The sequence below is a fragment of the Saccopteryx leptura genome, chromosome 4, assembly GCF_036850995.1.
Source record: "Saccopteryx leptura isolate mSacLep1 chromosome 4, mSacLep1_pri_phased_curated, whole genome shotgun sequence".
NCBI classification, from domain to species: Eukaryota; Metazoa; Chordata; class Mammalia; order Chiroptera; family Emballonuridae; genus Saccopteryx; species Saccopteryx leptura.
The window spans coordinates 119,984,225-120,004,723 of record NC_089506.1 but is presented as its reverse complement, the minus strand read 5'-3'; the positions used below and the strand labels follow the sequence as shown (position 1 = coordinate 120,004,723).

Sequence of the window (20,499 nt, the reverse complement as noted above, 5' to 3'; positions counted from 1 at the left end):
CAGGTTCAATTCCCAGTCAATTCTCTTCTTCCCAGGAGAAGTACCCATTTGCTTCTCTACCCTTCCCCCTCTCCTTTCTCTCTCTCTCTCTCACACCCTCCCGCAGCCAAGGCTCCATTGGTTGTCCTGGGCACTGAGGATGGCTGCATAGCCTCTGCCTCAGGTGCTAGAATGGCTCTAATTGCAACAGAGCATCGTCCCTAGTGGGCATGCAGGGTGGATCCAGGTCCAGCCCATGCAGGAGTCTGTCTCTCTGCCTCCAGGCTTCTCACTTCAGAATAAATAAATAAATAAATAAATAAATAAATACCTACTGCGAGGAGCTGGGGGAATCCATTGTATAGATGTCAGGATTTGTTCATTTTAAAAAAATGTTTATTTCATTGATTTTAGAGAGAGAAGGGAGAGAGGGAAAGAAAGTCAGGAACATCGATCTGTTCCTGTATGTGCCTTCACCTGGGATGGAACCCATAACCTCTGTGCTTTGGGATGATGCTATAACCAACTGAACTATCTGGACAGGGCAGGATTTGTTCTTAAACCAGGAGGGTCCTTTTTTTAATTTACCCAGATGGAAGGAGGAAATGATTGATTGGGTTGGAAGCTTGATACTGGGTTATTCTCTCTGATAGATTGTTTTCTCTTGGAGGCTGGAAGGCAGGCCATGAGTAAGGAGGTTGTAGGATGAACATTTTTCCTCAGCCGGCCGAGGTATGGGATTACCCAAAGGGTGTTAGTAGTCACTGCAATGAGGTAAGAGGTTGGTGGGAAACAGTTTCAGGCCAAAGCTTTAAAATTCAAAGGATGAGAGGCTAAGAGGAAGTGTGATGTTTCTCTAACCGTGGGGAATACTGCATTTGGGCCAATGAACAAGGGGTTTTTCCCCCTAGACTCTCATGCTGGGGCTAAGATTTAGGCTCCCCTTTCCTTGGCCAGTTAGTCTACCTTCCAGGTGTGTGTCTCACGTTCAGGCCTCAAACCTCTTCGTATCAACGAGGACCAGCTGGAAGCCATTTTGATTAAGCTCCACCACAGAAGGACAATACAGCCCCGCCCAGAGTAGGCGCGCCCCCGCGGCGGGCCGGTTGCGCGTGTCCGCGCTTCTTCCCGCCGGCCAGGCAGGGCGCTGGGCCCAGGCCCAGGCAACGTTGGGCGGGGGTTAGTGGGGGTTATGTAAGCATTGCGCGCTCCCGCGAGGCGGCAGCCAATGGGGAACCGCGACTGCTCGTGCTCGCGCACGCAGGGTGGGGGGAAGGAGCGCACAACGTGCGCGCGCCCTCTCTGTCTTCCACCGCTGCCGCCTCCTCTTCTGGCGCTCCTGGTGCTGCTTGTGTGCTCGTTCCGTGTGGATCTGGTACCTCTTTTGTGAAGCAGCAGCTGAAGAGCCTCCGGCACTCGACATGGCGGATGAAAAGCCCAAGGTGAGCTGGGCGCCGGCCTCCTCGCCGCGCGGCGGGATCACGGCGTGGGCCGGGGGCCGGCCCGAGCCTCCGCGGACTCTCCTTGCCTTCCCGGGCCCCCCACGGCCAGCCGCAGCTCAGGCCCGGGCGTTCCGCGCCATTTTACCCCCTCCCCTCTTCCTCCCTTCCGCGTCGGGGGAGGCCCAGCGGCCCTCCCCCGCCCCCGGCCGTCTCTAAGTGCGCGCAAGGCGCGAATTGGGCGGGCGGGTCGCGGTCGCCCGCAGGCCAACAGGCTACGAGCGGGGCATCTCGGGCCCGGGCGGGCGGGCGCGTGTAAGGAAGGCGTTAGGGCGCGCGGTGTCTCCACCCTCCGTGGACTCCGCGCGGGGCTGCGGTCGGTGTTGCGGTCTCCGCGCTGGCGGGGACTTTCCTCTGTCCGATACTATTCCCCCCCCCCCCAAAGGGATGCGGGTCGCGGGTATCTGGGGACCCCTGCCCCTGATCGCAGTGGCCCGGTGAGGGTTCGGGACGAATCAATGGGCTGGCGATGGGTTGGAAGCCAGTGCCCGTCGGGCGGTCGTGAGACGCCGGGGATTCCCGGGGAGTATTTCCCACTTTAATGGCCTCAGGGTCTCAGGGGTGGGCAAGGGCTTTTCCGTGGGTGTCAGATAACCCCTAACCTGCCGAGACCATGTGGTTTTGAGAAGTTGGAGGCAGGTGGAGAGCAGAGAAATTTCGTAAGGCTTAACTTTTTAACGCTGGTTTTGAGGCACCAGAGGCTTTCCCGTGAGGACTAGGGCACACGCTTCTACCTGGGCACACGAGACTTTTGGTTTGTTTTGTGACACCCACCCCTTCCTTTCTGAAGTGATTTAGGGGCTACAGAAATCCTTCTACATTTGATTTTGGTGAACTTCAGGTTAAGTCGAAATCTACAGGGAAGACTTGGAGTAAACTGTGCCTTTGACTCATGTCAACAAAGGGGAGGGGAAAAAAGAGCTCTTAACTAAAAATAAAATGAAACTGCTAATAGAGGCGAATGTTAGTAGTGGTTCTGAGTTATTACCTTTGCTTCAACGGGAATCAGGATATTCCTCAGTTTTGTTAACGTTGCTTGAGAATAAGTTACAAGACTGAGTTCAGTAACTAACGAGAATTTGTAATGATTTTTGAATTGCAAGCTCTAGCCCCCCCCCCCCCATTCTGTACGTAAAGCACTTTGAAAAGAGATACAATGCTTGTTTTTTATCTTTTTAGGTAAAATCTCTTGAAAGTGACATAAAATATTTTATTTTAGAGAATTCAAGAAAGCATTATAGTAAATTGAGTGGGACCCAACTTTACCAATAGATTGTTGCCACTGATAGTATTTTATAGGCGGCTTTTCTGTTTCTGTGACAGCTACTTAATATTGTTGCTCCAAGATTTCTCATTTTTTCAGATTGATTTCAGCTGCTGAAAACAGCTGTATGCTCTTTTATCATACAGAATGAGAAACCTGTTGATTTCTGGAGCAACTTGGGCTGTGGCTGCTTTAAAAGGTGTTTGTTTTTCACATATTCCAAATTATACTTTTATTTTTCTTTCAACAGGAAGGAGTCAAGACTGAGAACAACGATCATATTAATTTGAAGGTGGCGGGGCAGGATGGTTCTGTGGTGCAGTTTAAGATTAAGAGGCATACACCACTTAGTAAACTAATGAAAGCCTATTGTGAACGACAGGTGAGGAACTGGAACTGACTGAACTGACCTGCACTTTCACTGAATAAAACTTATTTAAATTTAAAAAACCCTTATATTCATGAAAATAGAAACTAGCCTAGCATAATGCAATAGACAGACTGGTAGAATGAATATGCACTTATGTTCTTGACATAACAGTTTTATCATATATTTGGTATATTGATTCTTCATAAAACCCTTAGGATGGTTTGGTTGATGTATGATTCAAATCCTCTGCCACAAATGCATCAAATTATACTGATAATGCATGGTTTGTTTCCAAGGTATATGAGAAAATAAGAATGAACATGGTAAAATTTTCTTGTTACGCTCTTTTTATTTATTTAAAATTTGTCTTATGTCAAAACTATTTTGAGTATTTTCACAAGTGTGGAAATACATTTAAGTGTGAGTTTAAGGACATTGCAATTTTCCTAAAGCATGTACAATTTTAATAGTTTTAAAGAAATTTAGCCTGATCAGGCGGTGGCACAGTGGATAGAGCGTCAGACTGGGATGCGAAGACCCAGGTTCGAGACCCCGAGGTCACCAGCTTGAGCCCAACGTCGCTGGCTCAAGCAAGGGGTTACTTGGTCTGCTGAAGGCCCGCGGTCAAGGCACATTAAAAAAAAAAAAATTTAATCTGAGCCAAGCATAAACATTTTAATTTATTGATTTTAGAGAGGGAGGGAGGAGGAGAGAGACAGATAAACATTGAATTTCTATACGTGTCTTGACTGGGAATCAAACCGACAACCTTTTCATATTGGGATGATGCTCTAACAAACTGAGCTATCTGGCCAGGGCCAAGCATAAATATTTTTATACTATAGAGACATTTGCATTTTATTCAGAGAGTAGTAAATAGGCATCAAAAAGAGGAAGTAGAAATGAACAGATGCTGGGAGGTAAATGCAAACTTTAAGACAAAGAAACTTCTCTTTGTGAATAAGTCTGTAAAAATATAAAGGCAACTTTAAAAATTACTTTTGTAAGTATAACAAAATTCTGATACCTAGGTCAGTTAATACAGCAGTAATCTGGCAGAAGTATTTTTCTTGTTTAACTCTGGATATATAGAATATGTAAAAGTTGAGAAAAATCATTCTTTTAGACTAAAACAACTTATCTACATTGCAAATTTTCCTAATAGGCTCAAAATTGAACAAGGCTTAAACCTGTAGAGGTTGGGAAATCAAGTTTGAGTTAAAGCTTGGGCTTCCTGCATGAGATATATAAGGGAGTTTGAAAGAAACAGAAGATACAGATTTCTTTTTAAGTTTTAAGCTTTATTTTCTGTCTAATTTATAATAGCACTGTGTATAATTCTTTTTTTTGTTTATTTTTTATGTTTTTACAGAGTCAGAGAGAGGGATAGATAGGGACAGACAGACAGGAACGGAGAGAGATGAAAAGCATCAACCATCAGTTTTTCGTTGCGACACCTTAGTTGTTCAGTGATTGCTTTCTCATATGTGCCTTGACCAGGGGCCTTCAGCAGACCAAGTAACCCCTTGCTCGAGCCAGCGACCTTGGGTCCAAGCTGGTGAGCTTTTTGCTCAAGCCAGTGTGCTCAAGCTGGCGACCTCGTGTCTTGAACCTGGGTCCTCCACATCCCAGTTCAACGCTCTATTCGCTGCACCCACCGCCTGGTCAGGCACCATGTGCTGTTAAACTGTGTCAAAGAAACAAAAACACATAGCACATCCTCCGATCTAATTTGCGTACCTAAATTTTTTTGGCAGTTGAGAATTATTATTATTTTTTAATCATTTTAGAGAGGGGAGAGAGAAAGGGGAGGAGCAGGAAGCATCAACACCCATATGTGCCTTGACCGGACAAGTACAGGGTTTTGAATTGGCGACCTCAGTGTTACAGGTTGACGCTTTATCCACCGGGCTACCACAGGTCAGGCTGCAGTTGAGAATTCTTGACAGGATTTCCTATCAGGGTTAATTGAATGCTTATATTTATTTTGTAATGAATTCACTTGGCATCCTATCTCTGGAGGAAGTCCAGTGGATATCTATTAGGCGTCGCAAACTGAACATACAAAAGAGGACTCTTGATTTTACTTCTAGAAATCTATTTTTTCTCTGGTGTTCCTCAGTAAACAGCACCATTGAGCTGTGTGAGGTCACGCTTGGGGTTATTTTTTTTTTAGATTTTATTTACTCATTTTAGAGATGAGGGAGAGAGAGAGAGGAAGGGGGAAGGAGCAGGAAGCATCAACTATATGTACCTTGACCAAGCAAGCCCAAGCCCGGGGCTTCCATTCTGCAGCCTCAGTGTTCCAAGTTGACACTATCTGCTGCGCCACCAGAGGTCAGGCAGGGTCATTCTTGGTGATGCTTCCTAACACATATATCATATATATGTGCGCCATCAGCAAATTCTGTACTCTACATAAACCTGTGCTGTCCAATACAGGAGCCACAAAGCACATATTACTATTTACCACTTGAAATGTGTCAGTCCAAGTTGAGATGTACTTAAAGTGTAATGTGGCCAGTTTTGAAAGCTCAGTGTGAAAAGTAAAATATCTCAATTTTTTTAAATGTTGATTACATTTTAAAGTGATAGTATTTTGAATAGGCTGAATAAAACTTTTATTAAAATTAACTAATTTTAACTTTAATGTGGCAGCTAGAAAACTTAAAAAAACGTGGCTCTCATTATGTTTTTGTTGGATATTGCTGAGCCCTCGATCATTTTATTCTGCTCTCCCTGGATGTATGATTAATTCAGAGTTCCTGCACCTGTTCTCATTTTGAGTTGTTTTTTTTTGTTGTTGTTGATCACTATCTATATTTGTCCACTAAAATGTAAGCTCTGTGAACTTTTTGTTCACTGTTTCTCTAGAGCTTAGACCAGTAAGTACCTGGCATATCAAGCATGTTCAATAAATGCTTGTAAAATGATAGAGAATATTCATACTGGTATCTCCAGAGGTTGGTTCGTAAATAAGGTTTTCATTCACATAACAGATTATTTCATGGGATGTCAGATGATTTCAGAGAGCATCTAATTTATTGGTTTAGTCCAGTTCACTTTTTTTTTTTCCAGTTCACTTTTTGAAAAGAAAACGAACTCAATGAGATAAGTTCACAATTCTTCAGGCATAACTCCAAAGCTCACAGATAAGATTTATTCAGAAGAGGTGCCCAGGGGTTTAATAATGTAAATTCCTTGTTTGAATTTACAAGTTTTTGGGATCTTAAAGACAAGTTATCTGAATTTTGGACTTTTGATCTTTAGCAAAATATTTTATTGATGAGAAAAAGTGTAAAAGTAGGTGGCAATAAAAGAATAGGTTGCTTCTGTTCTGGCCACACACACACACACACACACTTATTTTGAATGGCCACACCCTTGACCTTCTGACCTTAACACTGGATGTGTGACCTTAACACTGGAAGGTAGAACCTAGCATACAAAAGGTTCTTAGTATTTTATTGAAGCAAGGAATCATCAGTGGGGTGTTTGTAAATATATAATATCTGGTAATTAATGCCTGGCATTGAATTTTTTTTTATTTTTTTTATTTTTCTGAAGCTGGAAACGTAGAGAGACAGACAGACTCCTGCATGCGCCCGACCGGGATCCACCCGGCACGCCCACCAGGGGCGATGCTCTGCCCCTCCGGGGCGTCGCTCTGCCGTGACCAGAATCACTCTAGCGCCTGGGGCAGAGGCCAAGGAGCCATCCCCAGCGCCCGGGCCATCTTTGCTCCAATGGAGCCTTGGCTGCGGGAGGGGAAGAGAGAGACAGAGGGGGGGGGGTGGAGAAGCAAATGGGCGCTTCTCCTATGTGCCCTGACCGGGAATCGAACCCGGGTCCCCCGCATGCCAGGCCGACGCTCTACCGCTGAGCCAACCGGCCAGGGCTTGGCATTGAATTCTTGGTTGCTTTGTGTAATTGCCAATTAAAACTGAAAGTCATGAAGTATTAAGGTTGTGGATATCACCTACCTGGTAGGGGATTCTTTGAATTCCTCAAGACAAGTGCTAATCTGAAAGTGGTATGTGTCAAAGGCTAGAATTTTAAAGGAAAGTAATATAATCTTCATATTACAGGTAGTTTTAAAAATAGACTCAGCAAATCCTTGTTAAGGGAATACAGGTGTTATACAAGTATTCAGCATTTTGAATATTTTAAGTCCTAGGAATTTAGTTTAATTTTCTTTGGAATATTTATTGAAGCATGAAATTTGTGTAACAATAATTATAACTTCTAATTTGAGCATGGTATAGGAGTGACTTTTTGCAAGATGCTTTCTAAAAAGCTACCTTTGAAGTTGGTATATTTACACCATACCTCCAAAGATGCTTTTATTTTTTCTGTCTTGTCCTCATTTGGCTACAGTTACAGTAGCTTCTCTGCTTTGCTCCTTTTCCCCACCATGTCAATAAGGTAAAACATTGGAATCCTCTTGGCAGAAGGGCATATTGAGGCTCATTTATTTTTCATATATATATATATATATGAGTGAAATAATGTATATTTTATTAAATGTTTACTTTATTGATTTTAGAGAGGAAAGGAGACATAGGAACATTGATCTGTTCCTTTTTTTAAATTTTTATTTTCTTATTTTTATTTTTTTATGGCAGAGACAGGGAGAGTCAATATGGACATAAGACAGACAGGAAGGGAGAGAGATGAGAAACATCAATTCTTCATTGCAGCTCCTTAGTTCATTGATTGATTTCCCATATGTGCCTTGACGGGGGGGGGGGGGGGGCTACAGCAGATCAAGCAACCCCTTGCTTGAGCCAGCAACCTTGGCGCTCAAGCTGGTGACCTCGGGGTCTCGAACCTGAGTCCTCTACATCCCAGTCCGAAGCTCTATCCACTGCACCACCACCTGGTCAGGCTCAATCTGTTCTTGTATGTACTCTATCCAACTGAGCTATCCAGCCAAGGCCATTGAAGCTAAATTCTAATAGTATAATTTTTAAATTCCCTTTTTGTGCCTGACCAGGAGGTGGCGCAGTGGATAGAGCGTCGGACTGGGATGCGGAAGTACCCAGGTTCGAGACCCCGAGGTCGCCAGCTTGAGTGCAGACTCATCTGGTTTGAGCAAAGCTCACCAGCTTGGACCCAAGGTCGCTGGCTCAAGCAAGGGGTTACTCGGTCTGCTGAAGGCCCACGGTCAAGGCACATATGAGAAAGCAATCAATGAACAACTAAGGTGTTGCAACGCGCAATGGAAAAACTAATGATTGATGCTTCTCATCTCTCTCCATTCCTGTCTGTCTGTCCCTGTCTATCCCTCTCTCTGACTCACTCTCTGTCTCTGTAAAATTCCCTTTTTGTAATTTCCCCTGAGGAGCGTTAGAATTATTTTTATTCTGTGAGAGGAGGGGAGGCAGAGACAGACTTTTGCTTGCACCCTGACCAGGATCCACCCTATAAGCCCACTAGGTGATATTGCTCTGTTGCTCAGCATCCAGCTCTTAGTGCCTGAGGTGGAGGCCATGGAGCCACCCTCAGCACTTGGCCACTGGCTCCAATCGAGTCATGACTGCAGGAGAGGAAGAGAGAGAGAAGCAAGAGGGGGAGGGGTGCAGAAGCAGATAGGCTCTTCTCCTGTGTGCCCTGATGGGGAATCAAACCCAGAACATCCACACGCTGAGCGGATGCTCTACCACCAAGCCAACCTGCCAGGGCCAGATTTATTTTTAAATTAAAGAAAATGAAATATGGTTAGATGAAATATGGTTTTCATCTATTTTATTTCATCAGTACTTCATGTGCACCTACTATGTGCAAGGAGTACATGCCAACTATGAGAGTCTTCCTTCCTGTTCCTCCTGAAGCTTATCTAGTGAGAGGTTGACAAGTAATAATGCAGCTTTCGTTAAGTACTAAGAAGGAAATTAAAAAGCAGGTGCTTTTGAGCTGTTCCAGGAACTTCCTGAATGTGGTCTTCTGGATGGTTTTAGGACTGTGTCTTGTGTCCTGGTGGAAGTGTCATGACTGCCCAAGGATAACCTATTGAATGCCTCTTGGTGTGCTTAGCATTGTGTGGGTTTAAGCATAGGTTATTTGTGCATAGTGATGGGTAGAAAACTTTTTAGGTGACTTCCAGTTTTTTTTTTTCTTTTTTATCATTATTTTTAAGGGTGTTTTTAGAGGTCTCTAACATGCATTGAGGAATGTTGCTGTGTGCGTCTCTTACTTCAAATTTCCTTTGAGTATCTTATTTAAATGTAGTGTTTGACTCAAAGTATGATCTAGTCAGGCTTGGAGTAGTTGTGGTCTCAAAAGCAATACAGCTTTATGTAAAATGACTTTTAAAAAAACAAAACAGTTTCCCAAAGAAAACCAAATGTAGTTTTAAAGAAAGTGAAAGTCATCCCAAATCTTGACCCACATAGAAATGTTGGTAGCACATTGATGATCATTTATTTAGGTCTTTCTTTTAATACATTCATGGCTAAATATGCATGTAGTTTTCTTTTTGTTTCTTTGCATTCTTACTCCTTTTAAATTCTCTTATCCAGGGTTTGTCAATGAGGCAGATCAGATTCCGATTTGATGGGCAGCCAATCAATGAAACAGACACACCTGCACAGGTAAAATCTCTTTGTGCTATCTAGAAAAATCAATGTTTATTTGTAATTTTCTCAACAGCTTTGTTTACTTGTGAACTTTTAGTTGTTGGAATATAATTCTTTGCTGTAATTCAAAGCTATGTGAAATACGATCAAAGGGGAACAGAAAGCCTTACCAGGAGTTGATGCAGTTGATAGAGTGTTGACCTGGGATTTTTAGGACCCGGGTTAGAAACCCTGAAGTCGCTGTCTTGAGCATGAGATCATGACATGACCCCATGTTCGCTGGCTTTCAGCCCAAAGGTTGCTGGCTCAGCTGACTCCCGGTTAGGTCACACATGAGAAAGCAATAAGTGAACAACTCAAGTGCTACAACAAAGAATTGATGCTTCTCACTTCTTTCCTTTCCTGTCTGTCTGTGTCTCTCTCTATCTCTCTGTTGTTAAAAAAAATGAGGGGAGACAGAAAAAAAATAGGAACAGAAGGAGGAAATGCCAGTGGTTTTAAGATCTCTGGTTATCACTTTGTAAAGCTAATAGGTCATTTAGTTTGTTTAATCCATTTTTTCCCTAATTTTCATTTCTTCAGAATGTTTTTCTTGCTGTAGCTTTTATTTTTATTGATTTGAGCGAGAGAGAGAGACATCAATTTGTTGTTCTACTTATTTCATTGTTTTTTTCTTGTATGTGCCCTGACCTGGAATTGAACCTGCCACCTTGACATAATGGGATGACATTCTTGCCAACTTAGCTAACCTGACAGCACTTCCTGCTACAGTTCTTGATCCCTATCCTACCTGGGTTCTGTGAACCAATTGGCTTTCGATCAAATCATCCTAGATTCTTTTTTCTGTCCTTGTGAACTAATAGCTATCACTGCAAGTTTCTTGATGGCTTAGCTTGAGAGGGAGAGCTCTTAAGAATAGGTGGCACTCCAGGCCTCACTACAAAAGTTGATGCTGTCTGATCCCTTAATTTCTTTTGCATTTTTCTGAAGCTGGAAACGGGGAGGCAGTCAGACAGACTCCCGCATGCGCCCGACTGGGATCCACCCGGCACGCCCACCAGGGGGCATCGCTCTGTTGCAACCAGAGCCAGTCTAGCACCTGGGGCAGAGGCCATGGAGCTATCCCCAGCGCCCTGGCCATCTTTGCTCCAGTGGAGCCTTGGCTGCGGGAGGGGAAGAGAGAGAGAGAGGAAGGAGAAGGGGAGGGGTGGAGAAGCAGATGGGCGCCTCTCCTATGTGCCCTGGCCGGGAATCGAACCTGGGACTCCTGCACGCCAGGCCGATGCTCTACCACTGAGCCAACCGGCCAGGGCTGATCCCTTAATTTCTTTACCTATCACTTAAGTTATTCTATCACTTCATAAGACATTTAGGCATCTATAGTAGAAGCTCTTTTTTTACCTTTTCAAGTACTATTTAAAACTTCCAATTTTGGGGGAAGAAATATAGATTTGTTGTTCCACTTAATTTGTGTATTCTTGGTTTGATTCTTTTTTTATTTTTTATTTTTCGTATTTTTCTGAAGCTGGAAACGGGGAGGCAGTCAGACAGACTCCCGCATGTGCCTGACCGGGATCCACCTGGCATGCCCACCATGGGGCGATGCTCTGCCCATCTGGGGCGTTGCTCTGTTGCAACCAGAGCCATTCTAGTGCCTGAGGCAGAGGCCATAGAGCCATCCTCAGCTCCCAGGCCAACTTTGCTCCAATGGAGCCTTGGCTGCAGGAGGGGAAGAGAGAGCAGAGAGGAAGGAGAGGGGAAAGGGTGGAGAAGCAGATGGGCGCTTCTCCTGTGTGCCCTGGCCAGAAATCGAACCCGGGACTCCTGCACTCCAGGCTGACGCTCTACCACTGTTGGTTTGATTCTTGTCTGTGCCCTCACTAGGGATCAAACCCGCAACCTTGTTGTATTAGGATCATGCTTTTAACCAACTGAGCTACCTGGTCAGGGCAAAAAATGTTTTTAAGCAGAAATCTAAATTGGAAATTTAGCCTGACCAGGTGGTGGCGCAGTGGATAGAGCGTTGGACTGGGATGCAGAAGACCCAAGTTCGAGACCCCAAGGTTGCCAGCTTGAGTGCAGGCTCATCTGGTTTGAGTAAAAAGCTCACCAGCTTGAACCGAAGTTTGCTGGCTCCAGACTGCGGTCTGCTGAAGGCCTGCAGTCAAGGCACATATGAGAAAGCAATCAATGAACAACTAAGGTGTTGCAACGCACAATGAAAAACTAATAATTGATGCTTCTCATCTCTCTTCGTTCCTGTCTGTCCCTATCTATCCCTCTCTCTGACTCACTCTCTGTCTCTGTAAAAAATAAATAATTTTTTTTTTTTTTTTGTATTTTTCTGAAGCTGGAAACGGGGAGAGACAGTCAGACAGACTCCCGCATGCGCCCAACCGGGATCCACCCGGCACGCCCACCAGGGGGCGACGCTCTGCCCCTCCGGGGTGTAGTTCTGTCGCGACCAGAGCCACCCCAGCACCAGGGGCAGAGGCCAAGGAGCCATCCCCAGCGCCCGGGCCATCTCTGCTCCAATGGAGCCTCGGTTGCGGGAGGGGAAGAGAGAGAGAGAGGAAGGAGAGGGGGAGGGGTGGAGAAGCAGATGGGCGCCTCTCCTGTGTGCCCTGGCTGGGAATCGAACCCGGGACCTCTGCATGCCAGGCCGACGCTCCACCACTGAGCCAACCGGCCAGGGCAAATAAATAAAATTTAAAAAATAAATTGGAAATTTAAATTAGAGTCTGTGTTATTTTATTTTGATTTATTGATTTTAGAGAGAGAGAAGCACTGATTTTCTTTCCACTCACTTAGCATTTATTGTTTGAGTCCTGTATGTGCCCTGACGGGATTGAACCCCAGAACCCTGGCATGTCAGGATGATGCTCAAACCAACTGAGCCACCTGGCTAAGGCAGAACCTGTGCATTTTTAAAATTACTTATTTATTTATGTGACAGAGAGAGAGAGACAGGTAGAGACAGGAAGGGAGAGAGTTGAGAAGCATCAATTCTTCCTTGCGGCTCCTTAGCTGTTCACTGATTGCTTTCTCATATGTGCCTTGACCTGGGGGGGGGTGGCTCCAGCAGAGCAGGTAACCCGTTGCTCGATCAAGCCAGCAACCTTGAGCTTCAATCTAGTGACCATGGTGGGGTCATATCTATGATCCCACGCTCAAACTGGCACCGTCGAGGTTTCATATGTGGGTCCCCTGCGTCCCAGTCCAATCCTCTACTGCTCCACTGCCTGGTCAGTTTGAATTTTTTTTTTTTTTTCTTTTTTTTCATTTTTCTGAAGCTGGAAACAGGGAGAGACAGTCAGACAGACTCCCGCATGCGCCCGACCGGGATCCACCCGGCACGCCCACCAGGGGCGACGCTCTGCCCATCCTGGGCGTCGCCATATTGCGACCAGAGCCACTCTAGCGCCTGAGGCAGAGGCCACAGAGCCATCCCCAGCGCCCGGGCCATCTTTGCTCCAATGGAGCCTTGGCTGCGGGAGGGGAAGAGAGAGACAGAGAGGAAAGCGCGGCGGAGGGGTGGAGAAGCAAATGGGCGCTTCTCCTGTGTGCCCTGGCTGGGAATCGAACCCGGGTCCTCCGCACGCTAGGCCGACGCTCTACCGCTGAGCCAACCGGCCAGGGCTCAGTTTGAAATTTTTTATCACTCCATAAAAACTAGAAAGTGATAAATATAGTATGAGTGAAGCAGCACATCAAGATTATAGTTTTGTTGGTAATCTTCAAATTTTTGAAATATCTGAATTACACTTGCGGGAAGAATGTTTTGAATTTTCATTGGTGAGTCTCTAAGAAGCAATTATAGTCCATAGCCACAAGGAGGAGCTGATTATCTCAATGAGGACGAAAAAGCTTTTATCCTTTTTAATAAATATATATTTTTTACAGAGACAGAGAGTCAGAGAGAGGGATAGACAGGGGCAGACAGACAGGAACGGAGAGAGATGAGAAGTATCAATCATCAGTTTTTTGTTGTGACACCTTAGTTGTTCATTGATTGCTTTCTCATATATGCCTTGACCGTGGGGCTACAGCAGACTGAGTAACCCCTTGCTCGAGCCAGCAACCTTGGGTCCAAGCTGGTGAGCTGTGCTCAAACCAGATGAGCCCACGCTCAAGCTGGCAACCTTGGGGTCTCGAACCTGGGTCCTCCGCATCCCAGTCCGTTGCTTTATCCACTGCGCCACCGCCTGGTCAGGCAAAGCTTTTATCCTTGAAAGGTTTTCCAGTTTTACTATAAAATTTAACATTTCACTAGATAAGCTGAAGACCTGTTTTGATGGTTTTAATAGAAAAAGGATTCATAATGTTAGACTGATGATTAGAATGTATTTTCTGTCTTAATGAAGCCTTCACCCACCACCAGAAAATAGTTTTGGGGCTTGTCTACCATCCTAGCTGCAAATAGTAAACTGTGAGGAAGATTTGTTCAGAAATGCAATGAATTTGGGATTGAACTCATTTTAGTGTTTAGATTTAAATTCATTTTAGAATAAAATGGATTTGTTTGAGAGTTGTTCTTCCAATATTAAATAGAAGAATTGTAATACATTAGAAAATCTTGTCCTGGCTGGATAGCTCGGTTTAGAGCAGAGTCTGGAAGTGCAGAGGTTGCTGGTTCTGTCCCTGGTCAGGGCACATACAGGAGCAGATCAATGTTACTGTCTCTCTTTTCCTTCTCCCTCACTCCCTTTCTCTCTCTCAAAAATCAATAAAATAAACATTTTAAAAAAGAAATACAATTTTAATATCATTGTAATTGTTATATGCCCTTCTCTGTTAAATACTTTAACTCGGCCCTGGCCGGTTGGCTCAGTGGTAGAGCGTCGGCCTGGCGTGCAGGAGTCCCGGGTTCGATTCCCGGCCAGGGCACACAGGAGAAGCGCCCATCTGCTTCTCCACCACCCCCTCATTCCTCTCTGTCTCTCTCTTCCCCTCGCAGCCGAGGCTCCATTGGAGCAAAAAGATGGCCCCGGGCGCTGGGGATGGCTCCTTGGCCTCTGCCCCAGGCGCTAGAGTGGCTCTGATTGGGACAGAGCGACGCCCCGGATGGGCAGAGCGTCACCCCGTGGTGGGCGTGCCGGGTGGATCTCGGTTGGGTGCATGCGGGAGTCTGTCTGACTGCCTCCCGGTTTCCAGCTTCGGAAAAGTAAAAAAAAAAAAATACTTTGACTCATTTAATTCTTTTAATTGAATGCAATTCCATTTTACAAAGGGAACTGAGACTCAATTATTAATATTTTAATGCTTTCCTAACCAGTGGTGGCAGAGTGGATAGAGCATTGACCTGGGACACTGAGGTCCCAGTTTCGAAACCCCCAGGTCGTGGCTTGAGCAAGGGATGACTGGCTTGGCTGGAGCCCTCCATGTCAAAGCACGAATGAGAAGCAATCAGTGAACAACTAAAGTGCCACAACTGCAAGTTGACGCTTCTCATCTCTCTCCCTTTTAGTCTTTTTCTTGCCAAAAGAATAAGTATTTATTTTAATGCCTTAGCTCTAGTTTGAGTATATTAGAACTTCATTAGAAAACAGTTTCTCTTTCTTGTCTTTAGGTGCCCAAGGTTATATTCAAATTACCAGTTATGACTCTGGCCGCTGGCTCAGTGGTAGAACGTTGGCCTGGCATGTGGAAGTCCTGGGTTCGATTCCCAGTCAGGGCACACAGGAGAAGTGCCCATCTGCTTCTCCACCCTTCCCCCTCTCCTTTCTCTCTCTCTCTCTCTTCCCCTCCCACAGCCAAGGCTCCATTTGAGCAAAGTTGGCCCGGGCACTGAGGATGGCTCCATGGGCTCCGCCTCAGGTGCAAGAATAGCTCCAGTTGCAACAGAGCAACAGCCCAGATGGGCAGAGCATCGCCCCCTGGTGGGCATGCTGGGTGGATCCCAGTCAGGTGCATGTGGGAGTCTGTCTCTCTGCCTCCCTGCTTCTCACTTCAGAAAAATACCAAAAAGAAAAAAATTACCACTTATTAGAAAGAAATTTTCAAGGGTTATTGTCAGTATAATAAAGTATTACAAAGCCAAAACCTTCCTCCTATCAACATTTTAAAATTTATTTATTTTGGAGGAATTGGGAAAGAGTGAGAAATGACAATTTGTTCTTCCACTTTTATGCATTCATTGGTTGATTCTTCTCTGTGTCTTGACTGGTAATTGAATCTGTTACCTTGGCATATTGGGTTGACACTAACCGACTGAGCTACCAGTACAGGGCTTTAACATGGTTGTGTAATGTGTAAAGAACCTTTCATTTTTTTAAATTTATTTTATTTTTTTTACAGAGGCAGAGATAGGGACAGATAGACAGGAATGGAGAGAGATGAGAAGCATCAATCATCAGTTTCTCATTGCGACTTCTTAGTTGTTCATTGATTGCTTTCTCACATGTGCCTTGACCGCGGGCCTTCAGCAGACCGAGTAACCCCTTGCTGGAGCCAGCGACCTTGTGTCCAAGCTGGTGAGCTCTTTGCTCAAGCCAGATGAGCCCGCGCTCAAGCTGGCAACCTCGGGGTCTCGAACCTGGGTCCTTCCGCATCCTAGTCCGACGCTCTATCCACTGCGCCACCACCTGGTCAGGCAGAACCTTTCATATTTAATTTGTGAATAGCATTTTAGAATTTAAATTTGTTTTTGTTTGTTTTTTTAAGGGGTGGGGAGATAGGCAGATTCCTGCATGCGCCCGGACTGGATCCAACCAGCAACCCCATCTGGGGGCAATGTTCCCGTACCGGGCTATTTTTAGCACCTGAGGCTGTGGTGCTTTCATGGAGCTATCCTCAGTGCCCAGGGCCATGCTCAAACCAAATGAGCCACTGGCTGCAGGATGAGGAGAGAGATTGGGGAGGGAGGGAAGAGAAGTAGATGGTCACTTTTACTGTGTTTCCTGACCTAGAATCAAAACCGGGATGTCTATACACCAGGCTGATGCTATATCCACTGAGCTACTGACCAGGGCCTAGTTTGTTTGTTTGCTTCTTTAATTTTTTTTTTATTTTATTTTTTTCAGAGAGAGGGATAGACAGGGACAGAGACAGACAGGAACGGAGAGAGATGAGAAGCATCAATTATCAGTTTTTCGTTGCCACACCTCAGTTGTTCAGTGATTGCTTTCTCATATGTGCCTTGACCATGGGCCTTTAGCAGATGGAGTAACCCCTTGCTCAAGCCAGCGACCCTGGGTTCAAGCTGGCGAGCTTTGCTTAAACCAGATGAGCCCACGCTCAAGCTGTTGACCTCGGGGTCTCAAACCTGGGTCCTCCACATCCCAGTCCGACGCTCCATCCACTGCACCACCACCTGGTCAGGCTGCTTCTTTAATTTTTAAACAAGTTTCTTTTTACCCATTCCCTTACTGCATTGAGGTAACCACTGTTTTGTACATAGGCAAGGATATATTCATGTTATAGATACACACACTTTTAAAAACATAAATGTTGCCTAGTTTTAAAATGTTCTTAACCTAGTCTTGACGGTGTGTTGGTGCAGTGGGTAAAGCATTGACCTGAAATGCTGAGGTCGCTGGTTTGAAACCCTGGGCTTGCCTGGTCTTGACACATACGGGAGTTGATGCTTCCTGCTCCTCCCCCCTTTTCTTCCTCCTTCTTTCTCCTTCCTTCCTCTCCCCTCCTCTCCCTCCTTTTCCCTCCCTTTCCCTCTCTCTCCCACTCTCTTCCTCCTTTTCCCTCTCTCTCTCCCTCCCTTTCCCTCTCTCCCCCTCCCCCCTCACCTCTCATTACCCCCTCTTCCTATCTCTGTCTCTCCCCTTCTCTTTCTTTATCCCCCTTTCTTTCCCCCTCCTCCTCTCCTCTCTCCCTCTCTCCCTCTCTCCCTCTCCCCCCATCCTCTACCTCTCTTCTTCCCTCTCTAAAGTGAATAAATAAAAATCTTTTTAAAAAATATTTCTAGCCTGACCAAGCGGTGGCGCAGTGGATAGAGCGTCGGACTGGGATGCGGAGGACCCAGGTTTGAGACCCCCGAGGTCGCCAGCTTGAGCCCAGGGTCGCTGGCTTGAGCCCAAAGTTGCTGGCTTGAACAAGAGGTTACTCGCTCAGCTGTAGCACCTCCTCCCACCCCATCAAGGGACATATGAGAAAGCAATCAATGAACAACTAACAATGAAGAATTGATGCTTCTCATCTCTTTCCCTTCCTATCTGTCCCTGTCGTTCTTTTTGACCAAAAAAAAAAATATATATATATATATATATATTATATATACACACACACACATATATATATATATATATATATATATATATATATATATATATTTAGCTTAATACTAATATCTTAGGGTTATTTCTACTTCTGCACATGTAAACCTTTTTTTTTTTTTTTTTTACAGAGACAGAGAGAGGGATAGGTAGGGACAGAAAGACAGGAACAGAGAGAGATGAGAAGCATCAATCATTAGTTTTTTGTTGCGACACCTTAGTTGTTCATTGATTGCTTTCTCATATGTGCCTTGCCTGTGGGCCTTCAGCAGGCTGAGTAACCCCTTGCTCAAGCCAGCGACCTTGGGTCCAAGCTGGTGAGCTTTGCTCAAACCAGATGAGCCTGCGCTCAAGCTGGCAACCTTGGGTTCTCAAGCCTGGGTCCTCCACATCCCAGTCCGACGCTTCATCCACTGAGCCACCACCCAGTCAGGCTCTTTTTTTTTCCCCCCGGTCAGGTTCTTTTTAAAATTTTTTTAATTTTTCTGAAGTTGGAAATGGGGAGGCAGTCAGACAGACTCCCGCATGCGCCCCAACCGGGATCCACCCGGTACGCCCACCAGGGGGCGATGCTCTGTTGCAAGCAGAGCCATTCTAGCCCCTGAGGCAGAGGCTACAGAGCCATCCTCAGCGCCCGGGCCAACTTTGCTCCAATAGAGCCTTGGCTGCGGGAGGGGAAGAGAGAGACAGAGAGGAAGGAGAGGGGGAAGGGTGAAGAAGCAGATGGGCGCTTCTCCTGTGTGCCCTGGCTGGGAATCGAACCTGGGACTCCTGAACGCCAGGAGCCAACTGGCCAGGGCTTTTTTTCTTTTTAAATTGATTTTAGAGAGAGGAAGGGAGAGAGAGAAAGACAGAAACATCAATCTGTTCCTGTATGTGTCCTGACCGGGGATCATGCAGGCAACCTCTGAACCCCCAGATGATGCTCTAACCAATCTAGCTATCTGGCCAGGGCAACATTCTTTGTTGCAGCACCTTAGTTGTTCATTGATTGCTTTCTCATACATGCCTTGACTGCGGGGGCTACAGCAGAGCGAGTGACCCCTTGCTCAAGCCAGCAACCTTGGGGTTATGTCTATGATCCCATGCTCAAGCTGGCGACCTTGGGGTTTTGAAGAATAACCTGCTTATTCTTCATTAACAATTAGGTGGGCCTAACCAGGCGGTGGCGCAGTGGATAGAGTGTCGGACTGGGATGCCGAGGACCCAGGTTCGAGACCCCAAAGTCGCCAGCTTGAGCACGGGCTCATCTGGTTTGATCACAGCTCACCAGCTTGGACCCAAGGTCACTGGCTCCAGCAAGGGGTTGCTCGGTCTGCTGAAGGCCCGCGGTCAAGGCACATATGAGAAAACAATCAATGAACAACTAAGGTGTTGCAATGCGCGATGAAAAACTAATGATTGATGCTTCTCATCCCTCCTTTCCTATCTGTCTGTCCCTTTCTATCCCTCTCTCTGACTCTGTCTCTGTAAAAAAAAACAAAACAAAAAAACAATTAGGTGGTATTTCATGTATGGATATATCATATTTCTTTGGGTTTCTATTGACATTTAGGTTATTTCCAATATTCTTTTTTAAAAAGTCATTTTTCAGTCTTTTGCTCATCTAAACAGCAGTTAAATCATTTACATGCATCACTTAGAGTAATTGAAGGTGATTTAACTTCTAGACATATTCTGCTTTTAACTTAACAACTTAAGTTTTCTACAATCTTCATAAAAATGAAGACCAAGTGAAGAATTATTTAAACCTAAGGCTGATGTTAAGTTAGGCTCTGGGATGTCTAATACACAGTTTTTCAGAATATTTAGGTCTGATAGCTATAAATATTAAGAGCCAAATAAACAATAACTTTTAATTTGTTTTTTTGTTTTGTTTTGTTTTGTGTTGCTAGTTGGAAATGGAGGATGAAGATACAATTGATGTGTTCCAGCAGCAGACAGGAGGTGTCTACTAAAAAGGGAAGCTGCTACTTTACTTCAGAACTCTGTTTCTCCAGACCAAGAAGACATTCTCAATTAGAAAACTGCAATTTGGTTCCACCACATCCTGACTACTACCATATAGTTTTCTCTATTCTTTCATTTCCCCCTTCCCCATTCCTTTATTGTACATAAAGTAACTGATGTATGTGCACAAGCATTTGCATTTTTTAAAAAACTAAATGGCCAATGGTATGTTTTGATTGACATCAAATGGAGATGGGATGGGGGGAAATACTGGTTCTGTGAAAATACCCCCTTTCTCCATTAGTGGCATGCTCATTCAGCTCTTATCTTTATATTCCAATAAGTTATTTTGCTTTCACTGTTTAACAAAAGAAAAGAACAACATAAGAATCCTTGCCTACCTTGTTTGATTGGAGAATTTTAATGTTTTTCATTTATCATTGTAAAACCAAGGACAATTTTATAACTTTTTTGTACGTAGCTGTTACATGTAGGGCAATCTGTCTTTAAGTAGGGATAAATTACTCTAAAAGAAATGAGTCCTAGATAGTTTTCCCTTCACGTCAAGCGTCTTGTTGTTTAAATAAACTTCTTGTTTAAAATGAGCCGTTTTCTTTATTCTGAGGAATAT

At 44.9% G+C, this 20,499-nt stretch overlaps 2 protein-coding genes across 3 annotated transcripts in view; one reads left to right on the top strand and one right to left on the bottom strand.

Moving 5' to 3' along the window:
- The first annotated feature begins 1,232 nt into the window (after positions 1 to 1,232).
- SUMO2 (small ubiquitin like modifier 2) lies at positions 1,233 to 20,470 on the top strand. 2 transcript variants are annotated; one of them, XM_066381209.1, is made up of 4 exons: positions 1,233 to 1,421; positions 2,993 to 3,124; positions 9,634 to 9,705; positions 19,814 to 20,470. In XM_066381209.1, the coding sequence occupies exons 1-4, from the start codon at positions 1,401 to 1,403 to the stop codon at positions 19,874 to 19,876; spliced, it is 288 nt and encodes a 95-aa protein (XP_066237306.1). In that variant the 5' UTR covers positions 1,233 to 1,400; the 3' UTR covers positions 19,877 to 20,470. The 2 variants fall into 2 exon arrangements, with proteins under 2 accessions (XP_066237306.1, XP_066237307.1); XM_066381210.1 differs by lacking the exon at positions 9,634 to 9,705 and having other exon boundaries at positions 1,234 to 1,421.
- Positions 4,742 to 20,499, bottom strand: part of ARMC7 (armadillo repeat containing 7) — an 89,080-nt gene continuing 73,322 nt past the window's right edge. The window contains exon 3 of the mRNA XM_066381205.1: positions 4,742 to 4,799. Coding sequence (XP_066237302.1) covers positions 4,795 to 4,799 — 5 coding nt within the window. The 3' untranslated portion in view covers positions 4,742 to 4,794. The remainder of the gene's footprint in view (positions 4,800 to 20,499) is intronic.